The sequence below is a fragment of the Camponotus vicinus genome, unplaced genomic scaffold, assembly GCF_025532165.1.
Source record: "Camponotus vicinus isolate PSW18456_S1 unplaced genomic scaffold, iyCamVici1.0 SCAF_3, whole genome shotgun sequence".
NCBI lineage: Eukaryota > Metazoa > Arthropoda > Insecta > Hymenoptera > Formicidae > Camponotus > Camponotus vicinus.
In genome coordinates this window covers 857578-883515 of record NW_028141967.1, presented here as the reverse complement: position 1 = coordinate 883515, position 25938 = coordinate 857578, and the positions used below count along the sequence as shown (strand labels likewise).

Here is a 25938-nt window from a genome sequence, read left to right as displayed (position 1 = left end):
CACAAAAGAATCCCATAATAATAGCTGAAAAACGTCAACTTTTATTAACTCAAATTTTGTTAAAACGAGTTTAAATAAATTTAATCTTCAATTTGACTACAAGTTTTGATGTTATAAAGAGATGAAAATAATTTCTATTTATTCGCAACAATATAAAAACATTAGAAATTGAATTTATCGAAATTATGTTAGTATTAATCTTAACCATCATAATTGATTATATATAAATGTAAAAGATATAAAAGTGTATCTGATTAAGTTTATATGTATAATTTTATACAGTCTTATATGCAATTATAAATAAAAATTATTTTAACGTGTTTTTCACATGTTTTTTAATGAGATATAACAATAACACGGAAGAGAATATCATTTTCAGGCATTTTCTATAGGACTCGATTAGCTTAGGTCAGTGGCATTAACTTCGAATATAGCGTATTTATCATCCCAGTGGTTCTCAAATTCGCGATGTTGAAAATTTAACATCATTCTTTTCAAACTATCTATTTATTATTAATGTTACATCTATCTGCCTTAGATAAAATATAATGCAATAAAGGGTAAAAATCTAATTTTTTCAAGTTTCTAAGTTTATCAACTTATTCAAAAATGTATCAAAATTTCCAAAATGTTTCTAAATTTCTTATTCAGTATAGTTTTTTAACGGATCATTAATCATAAATCGAGGAATAGATGATATACAAAGATATAGGCAACCGTCACTCTTTCTTGCGATCTATCCGCCGATCTAACCGTCGCAAATGGCTAACCGACTAACCGGTGGAGCCAGTATTACCAGATTTTACTGGTTTGTCCCTGCTACACTGTCCAATGACTCGAGGACATGCGATGTCGACCGGAGATATCCAAAAAAGATTCGTAAGCGTAGAAAGCGGTAAACGCAGTTGCGGCCAAAGTTCTGCAAGGGTCAATTTTCTTGAGAAAGTCACGCGATAATGAGTCTTCGGATCTTCCTTATGCACGCTCCGATTTTAATGGCCTTATTTACAATCTAAAAAAAGATTGATTTTCATATTAAATTATGCTCCAATTTTAAATAAAGTTCAATTCTTATTCTAGAAAATTGTTTTTCTTTTCAATCTTAAATGAAGAGCATTAGTAACTTGAAATTGACTGAAATATAATACTTGCAAAACATTGTAGTTATATATATTTCTGTAATTCCGTATGAAAAGTTTGATTAAAATTTTTTCTAAGAAAAAATCGGTAACAAATTTACTGTCAGATATATTTAATTATATTTGATACAACCTCTATAATACTAAAAATAAGAAAAGTTATTCGTCAATCGATAGTCGGAACAGTGACCTGCGGCCATCGCGGTTTTATGCTACTTCGTAGACGATCGATTATTCCCGCCGTTCAAGCCGCGATCGTCGATTGGCTGCAGAGTGCCTTTTACCACTTTAGCCTAACGTAATATAACGTAGAAAAGTCGATTCCATCACAACGAATGAAACATCGTTTGTTTTTTTTATAATTTACTCTTTCCTCTTGATATTATTACATAAAAGTAACAAAATATAAAAATCTTCCCTAAACAACCTATCTTCATTTCACAATTAAGCCATGACACAATTTACGGATACTGCAATAAAAAAATTTATATATAGAGAAGAAGTGATAATTAGAAAAATTAATTTTATTTAAAAACGGAAAATTTAAAGAAAAGATTTTATTTAGTTTTATTTAGAACACTCGAAATAATATCGTTCAGGAAAATAACTTAATTAACGCGTTCGAGATTAATAACAATCTGTAACAAATTAACAATGTGTCGTAAATTCTTGCATTGCGATAATAATAATTAACTATAATTACACGCACATCGTTTCACAATTATTTCATTAGATCTAATAAAAAGCGATAGAACGTACCTATAAATACACCGGTAAAACGGGCGCAGCTCTTGACGCTTCTCCGACCTGACGCTAAATTTAGCGTCGTCGGTGGGCGTCTACATATTGCCGAGAACCGAATAGGCTGCAGCTGTTGAGGCATTCACTTCTTGAAAAAAATTGTTCCTCTGTTTGCGATATCAGCAGGATTAGAATCGCCGCAATTTTATCTAATAATATAAATCTATGATTAATTTTAAGCGATAAAATTATTATATAGCCGCTAAATATTCAATCTTATAATCTTTAATATATATTATATAATAATTACAGAAAAGAAAGAGCTTTTTAGCCATATTTGAAAATTCAAACAAACAATAAAATATCTTATTTTTCGTTCGATTTTAAACAAATTTCGCTTGAGTAGAATCTCGTTATATATCTTCAATAATTTATCTTATATATCTTATATAATTAACAGATTTATATAATATTAATAATTAAACTTTAAAAAGTGCAAAAATATATTAATTCTTTTTAGTCTTTAACAAAAAAGGGTATTATTTCGTTTCTTAAATATATTTATTTTCAAACATTTATATATATATGATATAAAAATAATATGATATACTTTCGTCCCACATAATATAACTTGATCAATTTATAATAAAGATTAATAGCGTAAATATAAATCTTTATATACCTTCTTTCTGGTTTTATAGGATACTCTTGTACACGCCTTGCCGTCGCATAGGCCTGGGTTCGCGAAGGGCTTCCGTAAGAACCTCGGTGGACGCTGGCGTCGGTTGGTGAAACGGAAAGCCGAGTCAGATACCTGTGCCATTCCTCCCGAACTGAAGGATCAGCTGAAGACCATCTATGTCTATTGACAGCCGAAAGCCTGTCCTGAGAAAGAGTCTCCGAAAATTGTCAATGAAAATCTGTCAAACAGAAAAAAAGATTGATAAAAGCAAGAGACTCTAGTCAAAAAGTTGAGAAAAATATGAAAGAGATTGACAGGAAACGAAATGAAGATTAGGAAGAAAAATAAAAAGGATCTGAAGAGATTAAAACATGCTAGGAAAATGAAGAAAAGTGATAAAAACACAAAGATAGCTGATAATAACGAAAATGGTTGATAAAAATATGAAGAAAATTGTAGAAGTAAAAGAATAAAGTTGGCAAAGGATTGAAATATATTCAGGGAAGGAACACAGTGCAGGTCGATTTAATTATAGCTGACATATCAGAAAGTGCCTGAAGAAGATGCCTGAACGAAGTGCCTTCTTTTATTCCACGAGCCTTTCTCACGAGACTGAAACCGCGAAGAAACCGCGATACATGGTGTGACAAAGCGAGTTATCTCGTAGCTTCTGCCTGTATGTTTCTGCGCACTTAGTATAGTCTATAGATCGCCGTATTTCGGTAATTAACTAGTATTAGTACGTCGGCTTGATTTACGAAAGATACGAGCAGCCTGCAATTGATTATTCAGCGAGTTTCAATATTTCCCAAAACTCGACTTTTAAATATGTTCTTGATTAGTCTCGATCGAATCTCGATTTACAGTTTCAGTAAGTCAGTAACCGCGATCTCGAGAGGAAATTCAATTGTAAAACTCTAAGTATTATTTATTAAGAAAAACAGTAGTATATAATTTTCCTAAAGTGCAAACTAGTCTTATGATGAATGGAAAAAACGCAGCTGCTATATACCATCGTGCGTTATATTATTTTTCTCTGACGAAACAATACAACGAAACCAGCAACAATCCGTTCTTTATTTAATTTATAAGTATATAAAGTGTTTAGAGCTAAAGTGGATCAAAGATATATTCTAGAAGGTTTTTGAATATGATTCCACATTTAAAGTGAAATTTACAATTTACAATAGAATTAAATTTGATCCGTTTTGGCTTTATCTCGTGAATTTCTTCTTGGGCAGTTGATTTTTAATTTATCTTATACAAACAACAAAGTCGAACATTGCTTGCTCGTTTCCATAACTAATTTTCGTAGCCGCTGACCTAAATATGCATAAAATGTAGCGAATTTTTGAATGTCCGCGGGATATACGATTTAAACGAATGGACTTTGGTATTCCTAAAATCCTTGGAGGCCTGAAGAGGATTCTAGGATTCATGAATCCAAAAGTTCCTCCCGCTTAAAATAGAATACGGCGTATCGCGTAATAATAATAAGATAGGCCAATTTATAAGATTGAGTCGAATTATTACGACAGCTCATATTGAGCTCGCATTATTGTAACGCTGACGTGATATTTCATTTGTACGCTTGCATTAATACTTCAATCGTTATTGATTCACAATTTAATACACATTGTATTCGACGAATAAAATATCTATTTTTTTTTAAATTACAACAAAATAATGTTTAAAAATTATGACATTATTACAAAAATTATTTATGTGATAAATTAATTGATATAATTATTTCCATATTAAATTTCTATATATTTAATTTCAAAAAATTGACAAATAATGAGAATTATCTATTTTAATAATTTTTTTATTTAAATGTAAATTGAATATAATTTTAGTGATGACTGAATTGTCGATTGAAGAATTGAACTGCGTAGTGATATCATAAAAAAAATTTTTTTTTGCGTCAGTAATTAATTTATGATTGACAAAGATGATCATTCAAAGATGAGAAGTTCTGCAAATTTTGTCGAAATTATCTTGAAACTGAAGATATATTTATAAATATGAAATCTTTTATATTATGCAATTTTGAAAATCATTTTTTGTTTTTAATTAATATCATAGATATATTTTACATTACAAAAAAAACTTAAAATTACTTATATAATTTTGATAGATATAAATTGATTGATTACATAAACTGATATATAGTAGTGATTGCTTTTCATTTCATATACATATATATATATATATATATATATATATATATATATATATATGCCATTATTTTTAGAATTTTTATTTTCATATCTTTGATATTTTCTTCATCAGTAAGGATATTTATTTTGGTGCTAATTTCTGAAAAAATTTGCAGTACTTCATGAATGATCAACAATTTAGAGGATCATAATCCTCGTTATTATATTGCAGAATGTAAATAAAATAACGGGAAATCGATTTTTAGAGTTATATACTTTTATGAGCGTAATCGATGAGATTTATCCTGCGATGGTGATTTAATTAAATATTGTATTGACTCGCGACTTTAATTTTTTTAATATTATAAAAATGTGGCAAAAAGTTATGAACAATATTTCACATAATGGACACAAATATTTAGTTTTACATTGATTCTATTTTCATTGTATATTATTATAAGTAGTTTTATGATAATTCAATAATTAATTTGTCAAGTTTCAAAGAAGAAAAAAATAATTCAAAAGATTTTTATTAGCCAATATTATTTGCCAATTGTATTTCAATTCTCATACAAATATAATTTAAATTAAAAATGACATAAAACACATTGTGATCTAAATTTTTATGTTATAATATTCTTTGAAGTAAATGTAAGATTTATATGGATATAAAATTGATAAAATATTAGTATTAATATAAAAAAACAATTTTAATATTAAATTTCTTCATTAATACATTTAAGTCGCGTGTCATAAAGTGTATGTTGTTGTAAATGCGGATATATTCAATATCATTAACGCACCTGATTGTACAGTGAAATTGTACAGCACATGCCGTTTTTGTTCTTTCTCTCCGTCTCTTTTTTTTGTAAATAATCAGTATCAAGATGGGGCTATAAGTTTCCATCGCCTAGTCACTCTTTCGATTAATACTTTGTTGAAATGTTGTAGTTGTAATAATGAAAACCACTTGCTGCAGCTTTCTCTCTTCTGTCTGAAATCAAATAAAGAAATAAACAGATATCATAAATAAAAAGAAATTGTGATTTATTCAACTTTAATGCATATAATACACAAGGTATTTCAAAATTCCTTTGTTTTCTTATGAATCCTTTAATTCTAATTTGAGATTGAATTGATCATTTAGGCTTAATTAATTAATATCTGGCAACAAAGATGAAAATGTGATAGAAATAAAATTATTTCTTAAAATTTTATACAGAGATTCTATTATGTATTATTTTTCCTGCTAAAAATTTGATTATAAAAAATAGATACTATAAGTTTTTAAACCAAATGATACAACATAGTATATTGATGATTGCCATCTTATAATCTATAGTTTTGTTTCTTCTATTAAATATTGTAGCCACATTTTCACAAGTCTAAAAAAAATCCATTATTTTCGTTGAATAAGATACATACCTATTTTTGTGTAAAACTAAAAAACTCTATTGCAAAATAGGCACACTAATAGCATTTTTGAGCTAAAGGCTAATAAACTGAAGACTTCTATTCAGCACTCGGTATATATTGAACAATTAAACATTATATATATTTTAATACATAAAGTATTAATTTTTTAGATGCACAAAGTATTTTGTCTAGATATTCATATACCATAACAAATAGTAGAAGAAATTTTTATACAAAACCTATTTAAATTTTGCATACTTCTCGGATAATTATTATTGCAATTATTATTATTTTTATTACTTTATTAATATTAAAATTATTATTATTTATTATTATAATAATTATTATTACTATTATTATTACAGTTACTTATCTATATATTATATGTCTATGGTTGTTATGTACATACGCGTTGCTATTGGTTGACATTTGAAGTCACATGACTACAGTAGCAGACGGTCTGAAGATGGCAGCATCAAGCGTCGAGCATCTGCGCAGAAAACTCGACCGGTACCATTGCGCAGATTCAAAATGAATTCGAGTCCAGCTACAAAAATAGTTTTATATTATATATAATTTAATCAATTATAATATTTTTATCATTAATACGATAAAAAATCTTAGATTATAAATGATGACTGAAGATCAATCCTTAATGTAATCATGACTTAAAATTTCATCTTCATACACTTGACATATAAACTCCACAATAAGTACCAAATTTGTTGCCTATAAAAACAATGTTATAAAATATTTCTAACGTAGAGATATATAATAAGAGATATATAAAATATGACTGCGTATGTTACAAAAAGCCTGCAAGAAAAGTTCATAAAAATTAATTTTTGGTTAGATTCTAACATATGCATTGATGTAGTAATGTTCTATATATTTAGTTTAATAATAATAATACTATTATTATGTATAATGTTAATAAATATTAATTTTAGTGAATATTATATATTAGAATATCTAACTCTTTCTATCTCGTGTGACTTACCATGTTTGTTATTCGTCGTAAGAAGCTGAAATCTAACGTATTTTAAATCCTGCGCAATGGCACCGCGCAGGCATGCGCAATGGCTGCGTTCAGCAGGAAAAGCTGCTTTGCAACTGTTGTAAAATTCGTGAATCTGATTGGTGTATACTCTTAGATTCAGCCAAAATTAAGAGCATACACCAATCAGGCTCACGAATTTTACAACAGTTGTAAAGCAGCTTTTTCTGCTGAACGCAGCCAATGATCTTCTGCGCAGACGCTTGACGCTGCCATGTAAATACACCTTTACGCATGCGCGTTTCCAACGCTTACGTACGCATGTGCGTTTCCAACGCTTACGTACGCATGCGCAGATGCTGCCATGTAAAGGCGCTTTGAGGCAACAAAATCTGCGCGAGTAACCATGTTGGTATACTTGCGTATACTGAAGGAAAATGATCTGCAAAGTAATTTTAATGTAACGAGATATTACAAATCGCTTTATTATTTATAATTAGATTATTTACCTCTTTAAAAAGAGAGGTTAATTGCAGTAAATTAAATTTATCGATTTAGTAAATATTCTTGCGATAGCATTATTCCAGCTTTTGTGAGCATTCTAACCAATTTTAACTATGATTTTTTATTTCGTTTTAGAGGAGACTAATAGACGCAGTGTTAAGAAGCCATACCTGCAGCTAGAAACACATTAAATTTTGTAAAAGAGGAATTTTTGCTTGTGTTATTCGTTTGGTCTTTAAATGCCACACGACAAAAAAATCACGCGGCGCAGTCGATCTCGCGACCGTGAACGGGAACGCGACCGCGATCGCGAACGACGTGACCGTCGACGCAGCAGGAGTCGGTCCAAGGATCGCAAGAAGGATAGAAAGCGGTCCAGATCGAGGGAACGATCGCGAGAGCGAGGTAGATCGCGCGAGCGCGACAGGTCGCGGGAAAAGGATCAGGAACGCCCGAGGGACGGTCGAGATGTCAAGGACAGATCCAAGGATGAGAAAAAGCACAAGAGTAGTCCTGTGCTTGTCGAAGATGACTCGAAGAAGGATCTAAAGAGCGATACTAAGAAAGATGAAGAAGAGTCGGAGGAAAAGGTCAAGCAGATGACAAAGAAGGAACCGTTGAGTCTGGAGGAACTGCTGGCCAAGAAGAAAGCAGAGGAGGAAGCTCGAGCTAAACCAAAGTTTCTCACCAAAGAGGAGCGCGCGGCCATAGCTCTGGAGAAACGTCAACAAGAGGTAGAGGCGATAAAGAAACAGCAGGAAGAAGATTTCAAGTTATTTCACAATGATAGCTCTGGAAAAGAGAGAGAATGGGATGATAGAGATAGGTATGTTGATTAAATTTTCATTTTTTAAGCATTAGTGTTTTTGAGTATTGAAAAAAATTTAGTTTTAAGATGTACTCTTACCTCAAAACAGATATATAATCAAAACAGATTATATAGAATAAATAATTCTTAAAAGTTGAATTTTTTTATAGGAGAAGAGATGGACAACGTTTGCGCGAGGATGATATTAAAGATAAGGACAAAGAGAAAGAAGTGGAGGCTATCAAAGAAAGATACTTGGGAATAGTGAAAAAAAAGCGACGAGTCAGAAGGCTAAATGACAGAAAGTTTGTCTTTGATTGGGACACTTCAGAAGATACTTCTGTGGATTACAACAACATTTATAAAGAGAGACATCAAGTGCAATTCTTTGGTAGAGGCAATTTGGCTGGTATTGATATAAAAGCACAAAAACGAGATCAAAGCAAATTTTATGGCGAATTATTAGAGAAGAGACGCACAGAGGCTGAAAAAGAACAAGAAAAGTAAGTTTTGTTGAAAAAATTATTAGTTTTAGTAAAATATCGAATTTAGTAGAAAAATATAATTTTTTGTGTTTTCAATTTTCAATAACTTTATGTATATGAAATTGGATGAAATTTAATAATTCTTTTTTGTCAAATATTACAGAAAAAAAAATGGTTAGAATTTTTTGACTCGAAATTCTTCATAATTAATAGGTAGAAAATATAAAACATCCTGTACAGTCAAATATTTCTATCAATTTTTTTATCTATGTTACTATGTTTATCTATGTCTATATTATTACTATTATTCATTTTATGGAATAGTTAGAGGAATTATTTAATAAATTGTACTTTTCTATATCTTTAAGAATGAGATTGAAGAAAGTGAAAAGAAAAGAAGAGAAACAAAAATGGGACGATCGACATTGGTCCGAGAAGGCGTTGAATGAAATGACTGAGCGTGATTGGCGTATCTTCAGAGAGGACTATAATATCACAATAAAGGGTGGTCGTATTCCTGATCCTATTCGTTCTTGGAAAGAATCCGGTTTTCCGAAAGAAATCCTGGACATCATCGACAAAGTGGGCTACAAGGATCTCACGCCCATTCAACGACAAGCAATTCCTATTGGTTTACAGAATCGAGATATCATTGGTGTTGCTGAGACTGGTTCGGGCAAGACACTAGCCTTCCTGATTCCACTGTTATTATGGATTACCAGTCTGCCAAAAATCGAAAGACTCGATGAAGCGGACCAAGGACCCTACAGTATTATTTTAGCGCCAACACGGTATTAATTGTTTCTCTAATTCTTATAGAATTATGTTTTTATTATAGATGCAAAATGTACATATATTTACTTTTATATTTTTAATATTTTAGCTTGTTGATATTAATATTGATTAATTGGACAAAATATAAGACATTTTAATGTCTACAAATAAATATTTGGTTTGTATTACAGTGAGTTAGCACAACAAATAGAAGAAGAGACTAATAAATTCGGACAACCGTTGGGCATCCGAACTGTTGTGGTGGTAGGTGGTCTATCGAGAGAGGAACAAGGTTTTAGATTGCGAATGGGTTGTGAGGTAATAATTTTTGAAATGCATTACATTTGTATATATAACACACACACATGCACATAAATGTACATGTAACGAATAATTTTATCAACTTCTTTTAAATCAGATGATGTGAAATCGAAAAGTAATATAAGATATTTAATTAAGAATCTTTTTTTCAGATTGTTATTGCTACACCTGGTCGATTGATAGATGTTTTAGAAAATCGATACCTCGTGTTGAATCAATGCACTTATATTGTACTGGACGAGGCTGATAGGATGATAGATATGGGATTTGAGCCAGGTCTTCTATATAAGTTTTTATAACAAATTTATAATATTCTATAATTTCAAAAAGTTAACATTTGTTTTTTACAGTAATTTAATCTTTTATAAAAATTCTTTTAGATGTGCAAAAAATTCTGGAATACATGCCTGTCACAAATTTAAAACCGGACAACGAGGATGCAGAAAATGAAGAGAAGCTTCTAGCCAACTACAATACAAAGAAGAAATATAGACAAGTAAAAAATGTTTTTAAATTGATATAATTGTAAACTAATTATTAAATATTTAATTTTTTGCTAATTTTAATTTAGAGAATACTGCCTTCTATAAATTCTAAATCTTTTTTTTTAATCTTGCATATAATTTATTTTTTGTTTTTCGTTTATTTTCTCATTATAAATTTATATAAAATATAGAAAAATAATTTTCCTTTCACTTATTTTAATAAAATTTTAATAAAATTTAACATTGTCTCAAGAAATAAAGAAATATACTAAAAAAATAATTGAATTTTTCAAATGCAATAATATCATAATAATAAGATGAACATGTTTTTTGTTCGTTTTGCTATTTAGTGTCGTTTTCTTCTACGAAAATATCTTGTCGTTTGCACTTTACACTGTTAAATGCTAAAAAGCAAATAATACTTTTACTTTTATTAATGCTTATTTTTACTAATGATTCTTTTTTGTTTCTAGACGGTGATGTTTACCGCCACAATGCCACCGGCTGTGGAACGTCTTGCTAGAACTTACTTAAGGAGGCCGGCGGTAGTATACATCGGTAGCGTCGGTAAACCGACAGAACGCACCGAACAGATAGTCCATATAATGGGTGAGGCTGATAAGCGAAAGAAACTCATGGAGATATTGAGCAGAGGTGTCGAACCTCCTGTCATCATATTCGTCAATCAGAAGAAGGGTGCAGACGTTCTAGCGAAAGGCTTGGAAAAATTCGGGGTATGTAATTTACAAAAAATATTTATGATTTGTGAGTTAAATTGGAATTCTCGACGGAGTTTATTTCAATTCATGGCATTCAATTTCTGAAACACAAAATTTTGATCATGTGTTAAAATCTTCCATTATTGTATTCAAGAATTAAAGACTAAAAATTACAAAATAGAATATTATATAAATACCTAACTTGACTTATCTTATTTCATCATAGTACAATGCATGTACCCTGCATGGTGGAAAAGGCCAGGAACAGCGAGAATACGCTTTGGCATCTCTCAAAAGCGGGAGCAAAGATATTTTGGTGGCCACAGATGTCGCAGGTCGAGGTATTGACATCAAGGATGTTTCTATGGTCATCAACTATGACATGGCTAAAACTATCGAGGGTAAGTTATCTCTCTTCTGCTTTTATCGTCTTTTTTCATAAAATTATTAATATGAATTTGAATTGCTATAAATTTGAGTTTCCCTCAACAAAAATAAATCAGCTAAAAATTATCATTTATCCCTGAAATCTGTAAAGATTTAATTATTTTTTAACAAAATCTTTGTAATTTAAGCCTTGGTAATTTAGATATAGAAATCAATATATTTTCAGAGATATCCTGTATAATTTATCTATTTATAATATTTATTTGCAGATTACACACATAGGATCGGACGAACTGGTCGCGCTGGCAAAGCTGGTCTTGCTATTTCCTTCTGCACAAAAGACGATAGTCATTTGTTTTATGATCTCAAGCAAACCATCCTCGCCAGTCCGATATCTACTTGTCCGCCGGAACTACTTAATCATCCAGATGCTCAGCATAAGCCTGGAACGGTGGTCACCAAGAAGCGGCGGGAAGAGAAGATTTTTGCTTAATCTTTTTTCATGGTAGGTATTTTAATTAGATGCTTGAATCCACATCAGAATATCAGAAGATTCGGAGTTGCGAAAAATATAAGAGAAAAATACCATGAATTGGAATCATTAATTTTTAGGAAATTATATTTTTAGAAAAATTTTATTACAAATTAGGAGAAAATGTGTCCTCTTAAATTTTGAAGCTTTTATAAAATTTTGTTTTATTTTTGCAATTTTACAAGAATGTACATCATTTGTGTGTTTCATATAGTTAAATCTAAATACGTATTTTTCATGTTTATAAAATGAATTTCTCTTGTATTGCTCTCCTTTTTTCACAGTTGCTACTTAATAATGATTAAGATGAAAGTGAGATTATAGACAGACATGAATCTATGTGTAATGCCATTTTCATCTTATGAATGTGAATATAAATAGGATATAATATTGAAAAAGAAGTGCAAAATACAGAAATTGATCGATCCAAATGACTCGAAAATACAATTATTACAAATATTTCGAATCTTTACAAAAAATTCGATTCATACGGTGACACGATAACGTGTCGTTTACTAATAGTCATTAGTAATGTAAATAAATTACTATATATATAGATACAATAAAATTATTTGAATATGAAATATTAATTATAATATGATAAGAGTAAGACGACAATTTTTTACAATTATGGAACTGGTGGAGGTGGAGTTACATAATCACCTTCGACCTTGCATTCCTCACTCCAATTGTCCGATATCATCGGCTTTAAAATCTCTACAAACTTGTCAAGAGGACATATAACGGTGCATCCAGGTATTGTCATTGGATATGGCTCATGGATTGTCGTATTCCTCAGAAATACCTGTAGCAAAAATATTCTCGTTATTTAAGAATCAAAACAGCGAGACTTTTAAAAGATATATATTAAGATGAAAAAATAACTTTTATTAAGATAAACTTGTGTGAGCTTTATTTTTATATATGTTGTCAAGATTAATGTCTGATTATTTGTAGAAATTTTTTTATTTACAATTTTTAAGTTATTATGTACATTATGAGCGACAAAATATTAATATATTTTGAAAATTATTTGAAATTGTCATCTCGATTAAATATATAAAGATTAAAGTCAGCGAAAACGATTCTTCTTTTCTGTAAAATTTTGTCTTCTCATAATTTTAAATAATTCGAAATATTTAGGGGTGTGATTGGAAAATTTATACTTACTTGGATATTCCATTCATTCTCGTCTTGATGTAATTCTATCATTATCATAATATTACAATGTGGTATCTGGTTGTACCAAATATGCATCGTGTCCAACAGGGTGACGATAGTGCTGTCGTGGCCAATGTACATAAACATTTTCCTCTTTTCAGGTTGCAAAGTGCCTTCCTTTTTTGCTATCATTTCATTAATAATCTTTCGTAGCATGGGACCTCCTTTTAGCCTGCGGAATTCATCGTTGAACGTGTTAAGCTGTTGCTCGCACAAGTAGTAGCGTAGTAATTTGGAATAATAGTCGTCTATCCACTTTGGTAAAGTCAAATTCATCTGTCTCTGTAACAATAATTCGCGAGCATAATAATAAATTGACAGTTGAATCGAAAAGTTCATTATATGCATATTAATCAGTATTGAGTATAAAATTTACCTCAGCTGTTAACGTGCTGTAAAGCGAGCTGACGTCGTCGATAGTTGTGATCGGCATGCCTGTCAAATTGGTGAGCTCGTCGAACAATTGTTTATTGTCTTCCTGTATTTTCCGAACTTCCGGCAAATCGTTCGCCGAAGTGCGTAATTGAGTATACTTCGGACATGTATTCCACACTAACATTAGCTGTAAAATACACCCTGTTTACGACGAGTTTTGATAAAAAAAACATCTCGATCCATTTTGGATCATGATGTCAGAAGCGATCATCATGAGTGATATATGCATCGAAATAGATTGAAAAAGAATAAAAAGGATTGGTTTGTCTGGCCAAATGTTTACGCAAGTATTTTACCGTGTCCTCTGAACGTTCCTGATAGAATAATATGACTGGTTGCCAAGGTAGATCAGTTTTGAACGATTGTTTCTCGTTAGGCTTCCATAGAGCAGCGGCCTCAAGCATGCCTGACATTTTTGTACGATCTACAGCGGTGGTTTGCAGATAAAATATATCGGGACTGTACATCGACCCTAAAAAGCTATCGTAACGCTTTCGCAAGAATAATCCTTGATTGTATTGGTTCCTTCTTCCTTCCTAAGTTGCGTATATGATTTAATTAAATTCAATTTGTGAAAGAAATATATAATGCTTGAAAAAGGAAGGCAAAATAGAATTTACATTTGTCAGCTGACCCCAGCCATAGGGTTCCATATTATCCTTGATGTAAGGATCATTCGGATAGGTATCTACGGGTGCTCTTTCTCCATGTCTTGTTATCTAAAAAATAAAAAAAATCTCGCATATCACGTGATGTTAATTTTTCGTTCTTTAGAGCAAATGAGCGATTGAAATTTAATTATTCCCTTAAACGAAAGAGATTCGATACCTTGCAATTTAGATAAATGTTTTGAAATTTGATTTTCTTACAATAATTAACGAATTTTATTCGCGATTATATATATATATATATATATATATATATATATATATATATATATTCAATTATTGTATAATTTTATTAATTATACAACGTTTAGAGTAAAACTAGTGATATATATTTAGCAGTTTTGCTTGATAAATCGATTATAAAAACTTAAATTTTAACATTTTTTTTAAACTTTTAAAACTGAAGTAAAGAGTATACATACAGAGAATATTTCACGATAACGTTAATCCCGATGTAAATACAATTTAACTAATCCAGTTTTACAAGGAGAGTTGTTGATTTTGAAGGTAATGACTATGATGTGGTGCGGCATGAATTGATGAAATGTATGGATGCTTGAGTCTCGTTTAAATCTCTTTTCTTTTGCCTGCCAAAAATATATATAAATATTATTTATATTTATTTTATGTTATTAGTAAATATTATTATTTAATCGATTCACGCTGAGAAAAAGTATATAGAAATTATTGAATTAAATAAGAAAATTATTAAAATATACACACAAATAAAAAAAATTAAAATTAGGAGTAATCTATTAGCTTATTATTGATGCTATTGATATTGATATTGATTTACTGTGATGTGTCTTTTATGTTAAAATGATTATAATGATTGGAATAATGGTATAATTATATTAGTTATAAATAGGAATGATTATATTAAATAATGAAATAAAAGTTAAAAACGGATATATTAAAAAAAACGACAGAAAAATATATATTATCTATGTAAAAGAGAATATTGTTTATCTCTAAATTTTGGGATTGATTGGGATGTTTTCAAGTCTTCATTTACTAATTTCTTATTAAAATTTCGTTCATCTCTTTTGTACTGAATTATAGAGAGATTGATTATACTAATTAATAAATATTCTAATTATATTAGAGAGCTTTGAAACATAATTCGAAACTGAAAGTTTTTTTACAATTTGAGATTGCAAGATTAACTATGCAAAAATTTGTTCGTATGTATATTTAAATCTCTAATACATATACATACCACAGTGACTAGTCGCAACGTGTCTTTTTTAATTTCATAATTTGCCTCATCTTCCTCGCCTATAACTTTGGAGGGCAAAGATATTCCTAAGTAAAGTATATATAAGATATGACATTTCTTATACACATAAAAAATAATGCAATATAATACAGTTATTCAAATAATATTGTGACTGCAATATTATTGAAAACAATAATAATAAACATTTATACTAAAAATGAAAAGAAAGAGAGTTATGTATCTAAACCAATATTTCTTCAATACGAATTATAGTTCTGGAAAAAATCTGTATAATAAAATATAAATATATATAATTCACAATATATATTGGTGATATATGAATTTTCACCTCGGGACACTTCAAATGTATATATATTATAAAGGTGTGGAATGTGAAAGGTCTCATATTTTCTCAGGTGTTCGATTAATTTACATTTTTATAATGAAATAAATACAATTCGTATCTAATGAAATAAAAATTTACTATTTATATTTCTTATAGTGACATCTGATATTAGCTTAGCTTCTGGAGAGGCACATTTATTTTTCAATGTATTATATTATATTATTTTTTTATTGAATTGTATTTATTTGGTTACAAATTTTATTTATAATTATTCATAAATTTAACATGGAATATATTGTTGAAGCTCGCAATCTCTTCTTTAAACATTTTGTATAAAACAGAGTAAATTTGTAAAGAGAAAGACAAAAAAAACATTTACCTAGTCTCAATGCAAGCACTGGAAGCAGAACGATAGTTACTGCCGGAGGAATCATTTCGAATTAATCAATGATGAGAGAGCTGATTGGTCTCACAAATAGAGTCTGCAAGAATGAAGTGAATGAAGCACGTGCGAACATGGGCGATCGTGTACTGAGAGAAGTCTGCAACACACGTGCGTATAGATAAAGTCACATATCCCCTCTCTGAGAAAAAACGACATGCCTGTTTTATTTTTTCATAATTATATTGATAATTATTATCGCGCGTAACATTGTGTATTGTCAAACCGTTTGTCAATTCAGTCTCATCAGTCAATCATTTTCAATGAAACCATAAGTATTCCATTTCTCTCTGACTTCTTTTCTTTATAAATTCTGCAACTTTTGCGCAATACTTTTATCAATTATTTTATCATTGTTATTACATGTCGTGTAAATAAATAATAACAATATACACGCATATATTGTGCGTAATTATTACCAGTAAATACCAGAATATTACGGAAACAAAAATATTGTACGACGACAGATAAAGATTGATCTTTAGCAAAATTTTTTATCTGTTTTAGATCTGATTTCTTGAATGCTTAACAATCTGTATATTAAAATTCCAACTCCATTTTACAATTATTTCCATCAAATTCCTGGATTTATTCAATCGTCGACTTGCAACTTTACAACGATGCGCAAAAAATTTTGTAGCAGCGTCAGCGAATCGATATAATATAGAACAAGAATGGCATGACATTTGAACGTGACGCGAAAGATTTTTGAAAAAATGCGTACAACATAAAGATAATATTATCTTCTTGGAGCTTTGCTCTCTCTTTCTCTCATACACACACAAAAGTTTATCGCAGCACATTTCGTTGAAAAAAATCAATCTTTATCGTGATATGAAAAAAAAAACGGTATCATAATAATCGTATGCTTTTACTTCCGCAGTAATGCCTTTGCATGATACTTGTGCACCAAACTTGTATGTACATTGTTACAAAACACTTTAGTGTTACGCAATACGTAATGACAACGAGGAATTAACAAAATGCGCTAAGTGTTTGAAGGAGAATTTGTAGAAAAAGAGGAGTCTATCTCTCTTTTTTTCTCTGTCAAAGAGAAACCGAATATTTAAGATTCCATTAAAGGCTCCATTTTGATAAAAATTTTGACAAATGGTTTGATAATTGCGTTGTAGATGTATGATAATAATTGAACGTATCTACAAATGTTAAAAACAATAAGTCACTTTTTTCGCAAAGTAAGGACGCATAACTATTGATAATTATTATCGCGGGTATTATAGACTTGGCAATGACAAGAACAGTTGAAAAGAAACATTCACACAATACACGAACGAACAAAAATATAATGCTTCAAATGATGAATGCTTCAATAATGTTTCTTTTTTTTGTCACTACCATGACCATTCCTTCAAGGTCAATATTCTTTTATCTTGATCTTTTATTTTTCTACTCAATTATAATTCTTACGGTATAATTAATTATACAAAAATATTAAATATTTTGACAATCCAGTTTCATTAGAATATAAATCGAATTAATTTAATTCGAGAATATAACTTCTAATTTGTTATCCTCGAACTGAATCGTTAGAAAAAAAAGAGGAATGAGGAAAAAATTTAATATCGCTATATCAAGCTTATAAATAAATACAAGTTTCAATTTATATTGCAATGCTTCTCAAGACTGAAAAAATTACTCGCAAATAATTGGTCATGATAATCATGATATTTAGATGCTTTTTGTAACGAGATTTATTTTTACAATTATTGTTTCGCGGTTTATAAAAGGCAGACTTATGTAATATTCTAATGTCATTGTTTGGAGATATTGAAATATATATATATATATATATATATATATATATATATATATATATATATTTTTCTTTTTTTTGCTCGATCCTTATAAATATTTAAATTTACTCATAAATATAAATAAATAAATATATATATACACACACACACACACACATATATGTTTATTGTTTTGTTACAATTTATGAGTAAATTTAAATATTTACAAAGCGAAAAAAAAATACACACACACACACATATATATATATAGATGTGTGTGTGTATGTGTATTTAAATGTACAGATATCAATAATATTCAAATATTCAAATCTCTCAGATATCCAAAGTTGCAAAGATTTGTTCTTTTAATTCTCAATTAGTTATATAAAAAGCTAATTGTGTAATATACTTATCAACTAAGTTAAGACTCATATTTTAAAATACTGCATTAAATTCTGAAAACTGCTTTTCAATTTATGATTGAAATAATTGGATATTTCTTTACCGCCGACAATATGCGAGCGGAGATCTACGACGGCCGCGAGAGCTTCCGGATCATCAATAAGATCATCAACTGTCTTTCGGCGAATCACCAGGGCGACTGAGATGCTCACTTATTAGCACACAGCATCAGCAGCCTGTCGTGCGAGTTTCCGTTCAAGGTGAAGCTTACGCGAGCTAATAGCCACAACTGCTGATTCGCAGTGTAACATCGTCGATCCCGGGGAATCCAAAATCGCTTCAACCGTGGATCACGCAGGCGAAGTCGGCCAGACGACGGTCACCAAGCACCGGAAATCCCGGCGCAAGAAACCAAAGAACGCTGGCGATTCCAAAGTGCGTTTTTTACGTTTAGCGATTTTGTTCTTGCCTTGTTATTTATAATTACGTTTACAATTTATTGATCGCATTTTGTATTTTAATAATTCATCTTTTTAAAAATTTTTTTGAATTTTTAAATCATTTTTTAACAAAATTTTGACTGAAATAAGAAATAATTAATCAAAGGTTCCAAAAGTAATCTTAAATTTAATTTCTCGATTGCAATATCAATTTTCTCAAAAGTTCTTAAAAAAATAAGTTAGATCACTTTTATTGCAATAAAGTTAACTGATATAAAACGACGATTTTTTTATATTCCTTTCGAGGTAAAGGAAATGACAAATACCTGCAGCGAATACCGGAAGGAGATACATAAGCCTTTTGTTTTGTCAACGATGCAAACGGCACCATCGTATCCCGTGACGATACAGAATCAAACTAGCTCAAGCACAGCTATACGACCTAGATCTCTTTATACTGCACACAATTATCATGCTCAATCTGAAGATTCCAATTTTCAAGTATAGTCAAACTTTGAACGTTTACATCTTCAGTCTATCTTTGTATTTTTATTTCAAGCATAAACAAGCGTGATTTTACATAACGAGAGTTCGTATCTTCAAATAGCAATAAAATGATTTTAGGAAGTTTAAATCAAATACTTTAGAGATAATTGAAGATAATCTAAAAAAAAAAATATGATAAATAGAACACACAAGAAACACTATAAACATATAAGACAGATTATAGAATCTTAAATATATCAAAAAAAACTTGTTTCATGCATTTCAAAATTACTTATTTACTCGAAATTTTTTATGAAAATATGAAAAATATATAAAATATAATAAAAAATAATAAAAAATAAAATTTTAAAAAATATGAAAAATATAACAATCGTGTAAACATAATATTAAATTTTTTTCAAAACTTTCTTCTACATTGAAAGCATAAATATTTGTTCAAGTTATTAAAATTAAAATATAATATACAGAGATTTATTTACCCTGTGACCTTGCATTCATGATTTTTCTTCTAAATAATCTTGCAGCGATACAACGAGTTGTCCAAGTATTTCGAGCCTCCGGCTGAACAGTGGAATGGATTAAATGGAGGATCAGCGGCGATCTGGCGACAACCCAGGAAGTCGATCGGCGGACCTTATTATGCAACCGATGAAGTTTCCATTTATACAGAAAACTGGAGGGAGCATGATACTGACAGTGGTGTTGGCGGTGTTGTTGCCACCCCCCATGGTACGATATCATTGAGGCTGCACAATAGGATACGCGTGGACATGACCATTGATCGCGCCGTCCGGGTCATTAACTTTAAGGTAGCTTTTTGTATAAAAATATCTTGTAATATTAACATATGTATATTCCCCTTAAAAATGAAAATAAGATTTTATTTCTTCTTATCAATATAAATATTTGAATATATGAGTTAGATTTATCAATATTTAATCAAATAATTTTATAGATATTAATTTATTTTTATTATGAATGTTATTCATAATAAAAATAGCACATTACACACTACAAACTTCATGAACTAAATAAAATATAGATTAAATCTTTAGTTTTTTATTTAATAACTGATTTTTATGAAATAAATACAAATTTACTTAATATTTAAATATTAAAAAAATTGTAAAGGAATATTAACATATAATCTTAATTTAAAAAAAATATATTTTATTAAAAAATAATTTATATTGTATTAAATTTAAAATATTAATATTAAATATAAAAGAATAGTGTCAAATTTTGGAATTAAATATCAACTCACAAACAAATCTAGATTTAATCCAAATCTACACCTCGTTCCTTATCTTCATAGAATAACATTGTCCTTTCATTGAGCGGTTCCGGAGCGGCTGCCGCTTTGTTACATCCCAATGGTAGGATATATCAATACGGTTCTCGGGTGGAGATAGTTGCTCACGATATGCATGGCAATAACAAGTTAGTCCAAGTTTTCGCGTTATTCAATTAGTCATATTAATTTCAATACTTTTGTTCTATTAGATATGCGAAGATGTGGTATAAAGGAGTCAGTTTCACATCAGAGCAATGCGCGCTAGTTTATCTGGTGGATACAGCTGGGACTAGGACCACAACAGACTCCTTCTCGGATATGAGTCAGGTAAAACGAGAAAGCGAATAAAAATTCACGAATGACGATATATTCAAATATTATTAGATAAATAACACAATTCAATAAAAAATTCCAACTTTATTCAAACACAAGAAACATTCTTCATAGTATATCTTTTGGATGCTGAATACGATGTCGTTTTCCAAATTGCTCTATTACATTACAATTTTGAGAAAAAAAATTTATGGTAAATAAATAAATTTAATCTATATTCTACGTCAGCAACAAAAAGATTATTGACAAACGATTAGTCTTTTTTATGTTTTTTTTTTTTTATTGAATTGTGAATTGAAAACTATAAGAAATTCATTTTTTCCAATTTAATTAATATCTCGCAGGACTTTTCGCTGAGTGTCTTTTACTCAGACTCTCGTCATGGACCAACATGTTTGCAAGAAGCTGCGGCACATCTCAGTACAGCTCAGTATTGGCAAACAGATGAAGGAGTTGAGAATTGGATTATCAACAACATTAGAATATCTCAGACTCCCGATGGTCTCGTCAGGTATTCGCATTTAATTGGTTAATCTGGAAATATTTAAAAATCAAAAAAGAAAAAGCTAATGTATAAATTATAAACAAACACTTTTAATATTAAATTTTCCACACTAATTTATATTAATTTAAAATAATAAAATATATTCTCACATATACATATATAAACATGATAAAAAATGATTTCTTTTCTTATTTCTTATGCTGAATATTAGGAAAATTAGTATAAGTTAAGAATTTCTATATTTATGATATTTATACAAATTTAATATTTTCATTGTGTATAACAGGATTGCGCGAAATAGCAACAAGTACCAATTACGTACATCGCCTAGCAATGGCACGGCGTCATTGACAACGCCTTTTTTGCATTGCACTGCGTCTCTGGGTCAGACATCACATCTATTCGTGCGTCGTGGCGAGCGTCGCATGCACTATGACGGCACCAGTTTTATAGTGAGAAATGCGGGTCATAGCGCTGGTTTTGATGACAATAACCAATTGAAAGTCTACTAGGAGAGTACGTGAACAACTTGATTTCCTGCTAGGTTTGCCTGCAAACAGCATCGGAGTAATGCTAACTCGGATTGTTAAATAGGTCCTTTCGAGGCTTTTGCCAGTGACGGATTAATCTTAAACGCGTGACGAAAATTTTAAATCATTTTTTGAAAAATAAAGAATGTTCATGCTTGCAAATCTTGAAAGTCTTCCCAAATAGCAAAAGTAGTCATTTTGACATCAAATTACATCAAAATGAAGTTTTTAAAAAAATTACAGACTACTATTACATTACTCTTCAATTATGCCCAAGCTTTTATGTTTAGGGAATTATTTATGTTTGAGAATTTCATTTTGCTATAGTTTAGTAATTTAATTGAATTGTCTTATCTGATATGTTGATTTGAAGAGAGTAAAAGAGTTTTTGTAAGAAATTCAACTGATCACTTTATTATACAAAAAGTTATATTTAACTACTAATTCCCTCATGATCTATATTTATAATAATAGATGTTTCACAAAAACATATATGTATACTGTGTGATTATCTTTTTTGGTTATCTATATCACATTTTGGCAAAAAACATTTTACAAAATTTAATTTGTAAAATATAAAATTACAGTTACAAAAACTTAGAAAATCACAGTTTTAACAATAAAATTCAACAATAGAATTTTATTTCTTATAATTTAATTTTATAATTTTTATTTGTCAATATCATAAAGTAAAAAAAAAATGTTTCAAAATTATTTCTTTTTTATATCTATATATTTAAATTAATACGTGAATGAAGTCTTGTATTATTTAATTTTTTACATCTTTTTCTTACTTACTTGTAATGCTGAGCTTTATTCACGCATCTTCTAGAAAATCTATCTCTGAGTCATCCTGTTCTTCGGATTCTGATTGTATTCCTTCCTCAAACGCTCGGCCTATTTTGGATAAAATATTATCCTTGCGGAATCGAATACTGCAAAAGAATTATTATTATACACAATCAGATTCCTTGTTGCAATAATCCAAAATTGCAATTTATAAGTATTATAATTATATATAATTTCATAATTTTATATATAATTTTAAATTTTAAATTTAAAAAAAATTTAAAAAAGAGGGATGCCAAGCGGATTATAAATTACGATTTTTTTAACATAAAAGTGGCTATAACTCGGAAACGACTTATTTCCGGATTTATGTTTATAGCTTTTTTTCCTTCTTTTTGGATCCCGAATCACTTCCCGAAGTACTGCGGGTGATTTTCCGGACACCCTGTATATATTTTACACAACTATAATGTTTCTTTTACACTTTTTATAGAATTATTATTACCTCTAAAATATATCACAGTACGTTATATGTATATTAAAAAAAATTACTCACCGTTTTTTACCTTTCTGAGGAGTTTCGCTATTCGACGATGATACTGTTGATGACTTGCTACAGCTGGGCTGTGAATTGGCAAATATCTCTGATTGCATTATACGAATATTACTAACAATATCATTTGCCATATTAGCGTCGTAAAGTTGCAAGCTGGAATCTCCCTCTGCGTCGCATAAAACGCGTTTCTTTTCTTCATAGATTTTGCTCAATTTATCGATCATTGACAACAGCTTCCCAGGCGTTGCTAGATCCTTGATCTCTGGCATTAAATTAACATCCAATTTAGGCTGTTCTTGCTTTTTACGAAAATGTCTCTCGATGCCGTACTAGGAACAAAAAAAAGTTTTCATATTAATAACGATATATTTTTTGACGAATATAAATCAGTTTTTTTAAATCATACTTTTATAAGTTGCCATTTTAACATCCAATTTGATATTTAATATTTTTCAATACCAGAACTATATACCTCTCTATCGCTAATGCAATGAATAAATGCACGATCAACAATCAACTTGCACAAGATATAATTAGCATCAAGATATTCTTCTTCCTTGATCTGACTATGTAATTCCATCAAACATTTCCAATCTGACAAGGTCACTCTAATTTTTAGATGATCTGTTGGCATTTTGTAGTATACTGCATACATAAGGTACAGAGCTCCAATACGTTCTTTTAAACTGGTTACACTTATCAGAAATTGCTTTGTTATACAAAGAGCATCTTCACAAAGTGCCATTAAAGTTACCTCAGAAGAATGAGAACTGCAAGTTATTAATTTTTATTAACTGCTTTTTTCAAGAGATTTTTACTTAATAATAATTAAATTATTAGAAAAAAATTAGAAAAAATTACTGATGTTTAAGAATAACACTTTTTTTGTAAAAAAAATAAAATACATACGTAAAAATCAAGTTAAATTGCATATCTCTCCAGATCTCACAGAAGTTTTGAAAGTGAGTATTATAAGATAGTTCAAAACGCATTATTAATGCCTGGCAGTCAATGCGAAAAGCTTGCATCAACTGTTTCTCTGTAAAAGAAAAGCATACTTAAAAAATCATATTATTTCTTTCCTTAATACAAATTTTGCAATTCATAAAACGATATTTGTTCCATTAGTTACAATGTGTAATTTATATTGTATTATCTCTATCTATGATTAAAGTATATAGTTTTACAATTGACGATTTTGTTTGCAAAGCATGATCTATCCTATTATTTTATACTTTTGATATATACAATTCATAAATTATCATAAATATTTTAAATAATTTTGTTAGATATATTTATTTATTATATAATTTTAACTAAATTAAATAGCATACTGTGCATGCTCAATATCACTATTCTATTGATATAATAGATTTTTTTAACCTTAAAAAATGTTATTTTTTGTACTTAAAATTACTTTTTTTACTTGATAAGCATTTTAATTCTTCAAATTTTTGTTTGTATACATGGCATTAAATGTATTTTCTCAGCAAATAAAAACTAGGTCGATTGAAGTAAGTATCCATCTATTAAATTATTATACTACACAAATTGTATCTAACTTAATTCATTCTAATTTATATTTTAATATTTTTGCAGCATCAAATAATTGCTTCGATTATTATTTTCACACTTTATTCATTAAAATACATAACAAATGCGTTGACCACCAAAGAAATATTTTGCATGTTTTTTTTTACAATTTAACAACACTTACGCTGAGAACATTCCATGGTCTTCTATACTATTTTACAAACTGTTGAATTACTGTTGATTACAAATAAATAACAAAAGTTTAAATTAGAAATCGTAAAAAACAAATCATATATATAAGCAGAAATTATGTTTATTCTTTTTAGCTGAATTAGAACAGAATTAGGAGAGAATGAAAATATATTTAAGAATTCAAAAGAAGGAGAAACGAGAAATGCAAAAATTGCAATTCAGTTAAATAAAACCAACTATTTGTGTTTTTCTCGCTTTACTGATAATTATACGTAATCTAACATAGGGCCTGTTCTTTTTAACTGCACTGCTGCAATTAGTTAGAGTGAAAGAGAGTATGTTTGTCTCTTTCTAACTTATTGCATTAGTGCAGCAGTTCAGCTAAAAAGAACAGACCCATACATAATGAAAACAAAGCATGAAATGTTCGAGTATGAGAGCGGCCATGACTGCTGGTTTTCTTAAGACAGTTTAGGCTATCTTTTCATGCATCGATTATCGCTTGTTTCGAACGATAAAAAAGTCACGTGACTGGATTAGGCCATAGAGCATAAAAAAGTGCAGCGATAAAAATTGTATCAGACAGTTGTAATACAATGGTTGCTTCAAAATAATTGTCATAA

The 25938-nt window shown here is 29.5% G+C and overlaps 5 protein-coding genes and 1 long non-coding RNA gene across 34 annotated transcripts in view; 3 read left to right on the top strand and 3 right to left on the bottom strand.

Moving 5' to 3' along the window:
- LOC145969363 (uncharacterized) overlaps nt 1–5761 on the top strand; it is a 63076-nt gene extending 57315 nt beyond the window's left edge. For all 10 annotated transcript variants that reach the window (XM_083095425.1, XM_083095420.1, XM_083095424.1 and 7 more), the window contains one exon: nt 2582–5761. In XM_083095425.1, the coding sequence (XP_082951551.1) occupies nt 2582–2749 (168 nt within the window). In that variant the 3' untranslated portion in view covers nt 2750–5761. The remainder of the gene's footprint in view (nt 1–2581) is intronic.
- On the bottom strand, nt 13–7202 carry LOC145969364 (uncharacterized). Of its 3 annotated transcripts, XR_014438061.1 has the most exons (7): nt 7138–7202; nt 6547–6684; nt 5525–5715; nt 2563–2800; nt 1899–2089; nt 1330–1609; nt 268–1012 (listed from the first exon to the last, which is right to left on the bottom strand). It is a non-coding gene; the product is annotated as an uncharacterized LOC145969364 (long non-coding RNA). The 3 variants fall into 3 exon arrangements; XR_014438060.1 differs by having other exon boundaries at nt 13–1609; XR_014438062.1 differs by lacking the exon at nt 1330–1609 and having other exon boundaries at nt 277–1012.
- A 297-nt stretch (nt 7203–7499) lies between these two features.
- On the top strand, nt 7500–12733 carry LOC145968857 (putative ATP-dependent RNA helicase DDX23). Of its 3 annotated transcripts, none has more exons than XM_083094701.1 (10): nt 7500–7583; nt 7774–8464; nt 8617–8949; nt 9300–9722; nt 9897–10023; nt 10179–10302; nt 10407–10522; nt 10985–11245; nt 11457–11631; nt 11887–12733. In XM_083094701.1, exons 2-10 carry the CDS (start codon nt 7878–7880, stop codon nt 12108–12110), a joined length of 2370 nt encoding a protein of 789 aa, XP_082950827.1. In that variant the 5' UTR covers nt 7500–7583; nt 7774–7877; the 3' UTR covers nt 12111–12733. The 3 variants fall into 3 exon arrangements, with proteins under 3 accessions (XP_082950827.1, XP_082950826.1, XP_082950825.1); XM_083094700.1 differs by having other exon boundaries at nt 7506–7594; XM_083094699.1 differs by having other exon boundaries at nt 7533–7691.
- Nucleotides 10317–19070, bottom strand: LOC145968858 (prostatic acid phosphatase). 13 transcript variants are annotated; one of them, XR_014437886.1, is made up of 10 exons: nt 18740–19070; nt 16418–16580; nt 15693–15778; nt 14426–14524; nt 14102–14341; nt 13747–13932; nt 13320–13652; nt 11896–12954; nt 11428–11622; nt 10317–11331 (listed from the first exon to the last, which is right to left on the bottom strand). XR_014437886.1 is itself a non-coding variant. In XM_083094702.1 (8 exons), exons 2-8 carry the CDS (start codon nt 16470–16472, stop codon nt 12778–12780), a joined length of 1176 nt encoding a protein of 391 aa, XP_082950828.1. In that variant the 5' UTR covers nt 16473–16580; nt 18740–19070; the 3' UTR covers nt 10317–12777. The 13 variants fall into 13 exon arrangements, 1 of the variants encoding a protein (XP_082950828.1); XR_014437887.1 differs by having other exon boundaries at nt 11433–11622; XR_014437892.1 differs by having other exon boundaries at nt 10317–11622; nt 11896–12142; nt 12813–12954.
- Nucleotides 18682–22643, top strand: Fest (wurstfest). Its single transcript, XM_083094704.1, has 7 exons — nt 18682–19071; nt 19383–19577; nt 20108–20392; nt 20899–21023; nt 21087–21204; nt 21555–21721; nt 22002–22643. Exons 2-7 carry the CDS (start codon nt 19392–19394, stop codon nt 22225–22227), a joined length of 1107 nt encoding a protein of 368 aa, XP_082950830.1. The 5' UTR covers nt 18682–19071; nt 19383–19391; the 3' UTR covers nt 22228–22643.
- Pbp45 (proximal sequence element A Pbp45) lies at nt 19387–25716 on the bottom strand. 4 transcript variants are annotated; one of them, XR_014437898.1, is made up of 9 exons: nt 25308–25715; nt 24500–24629; nt 24063–24360; nt 23591–23919; nt 23044–23180; nt 22038–22265; nt 20848–21744; nt 20063–20442; nt 19387–19740 (listed from the first exon to the last, which is right to left on the bottom strand). XR_014437898.1 is itself a non-coding variant. In XM_083094705.1 (6 exons), the coding sequence occupies exons 1-5, from the start codon at nt 25321–25323 to the stop codon at nt 23063–23065; spliced, it is 891 nt and encodes a 296-aa protein (XP_082950831.1). In that variant the 5' UTR covers nt 25324–25715; the 3' UTR covers nt 21938–22265; nt 23044–23062. The 4 variants fall into 4 exon arrangements, 1 of the variants encoding a protein (XP_082950831.1); XR_014437899.1 differs by lacking the exons at nt 19387–19740; nt 20063–20442 and having other exon boundaries at nt 20733–21744; nt 25308–25357; nt 25553–25716; XR_014437897.1 differs by lacking the exons at nt 19387–19740; nt 20063–20442 and having other exon boundaries at nt 20733–21744.
- Between the last annotated feature and the right edge of the window lie 222 nt (nt 25717–25938).

What these genes read in the sequence shown, in the direction of transcription:
- Pbp45 (XM_083094705.1), bottom strand. An exon ending in ATTGCATTAGCGATAGAGAG is followed by an intron (nt 23,920 to 24,062) that starts GTATATAGTTCT and finishes TTTTGTTCCTAG; the next exon opens with TACGGCATCGAGAGACATTT. An exon ending in CCTCAGAAAGGTAAAAAACG is followed by an intron (nt 23,181 to 23,590) that starts GTGAGTAATTTT and finishes ATTCTTTTGCAG; the next exon opens with TATTCGATTCCGCAAGGATA.
- LOC145968858 (XM_083094702.1), bottom strand. Translation starts at nt 16,472, where the DNA reads ATGATTCCTCCGGCAGTAACTATCGTTCTGCTTCCAGTGCTTGCATTG. An exon ending in GCTGGGGTCAGCTGACAAAT is followed by an intron (nt 14,342 to 14,425) that starts GTAAATTCTATT and finishes TACGCAACTTAG; the next exon opens with GAAGGAAGAAGGAACCAATA. An exon ending in AGAATGAATGGAATATCCAA is followed by an intron (nt 12,955 to 13,319) that starts GTAAGTATAAAT and finishes TTTTTGCTACAG; the next exon opens with GTATTTCTGAGGAATACGAC.
- LOC145968857 (XM_083094701.1), top strand. Translation starts at nt 7,878, where the DNA reads ATGCCACACGACAAAAAAATCACGCGGCGCAGTCGATCTCGCGACCGT. An exon ending in CAAAGAAGAAATATAGACAA is followed by an intron (nt 10,523 to 10,984) that starts GTAAAAAATGTT and finishes TTTTGTTTCTAG; the next exon opens with ACGGTGATGTTTACCGCCAC. An exon ending in AAGGCTTGGAAAAATTCGGG is followed by an intron (nt 11,246 to 11,456) that starts GTATGTAATTTA and finishes ATTTCATCATAG; the next exon opens with TACAATGCATGTACCCTGCA.
- Fest (XM_083094704.1), top strand. Translation starts at nt 19,392, where the DNA reads ATGACAAATACCTGCAGCGAATACCGGAAGGAGATACATAAGCCTTTT. An exon ending in TCCGGGTCATTAACTTTAAG is followed by an intron (nt 20,393 to 20,898) that starts GTAGCTTTTTGT and finishes TTATCTTCATAG; the next exon opens with AATAACATTGTCCTTTCATT. An exon ending in GATATGCATGGCAATAACAA is followed by an intron (nt 21,024 to 21,086) that starts GTTAGTCCAAGT and finishes TTGTTCTATTAG; the next exon opens with ATATGCGAAGATGTGGTATA.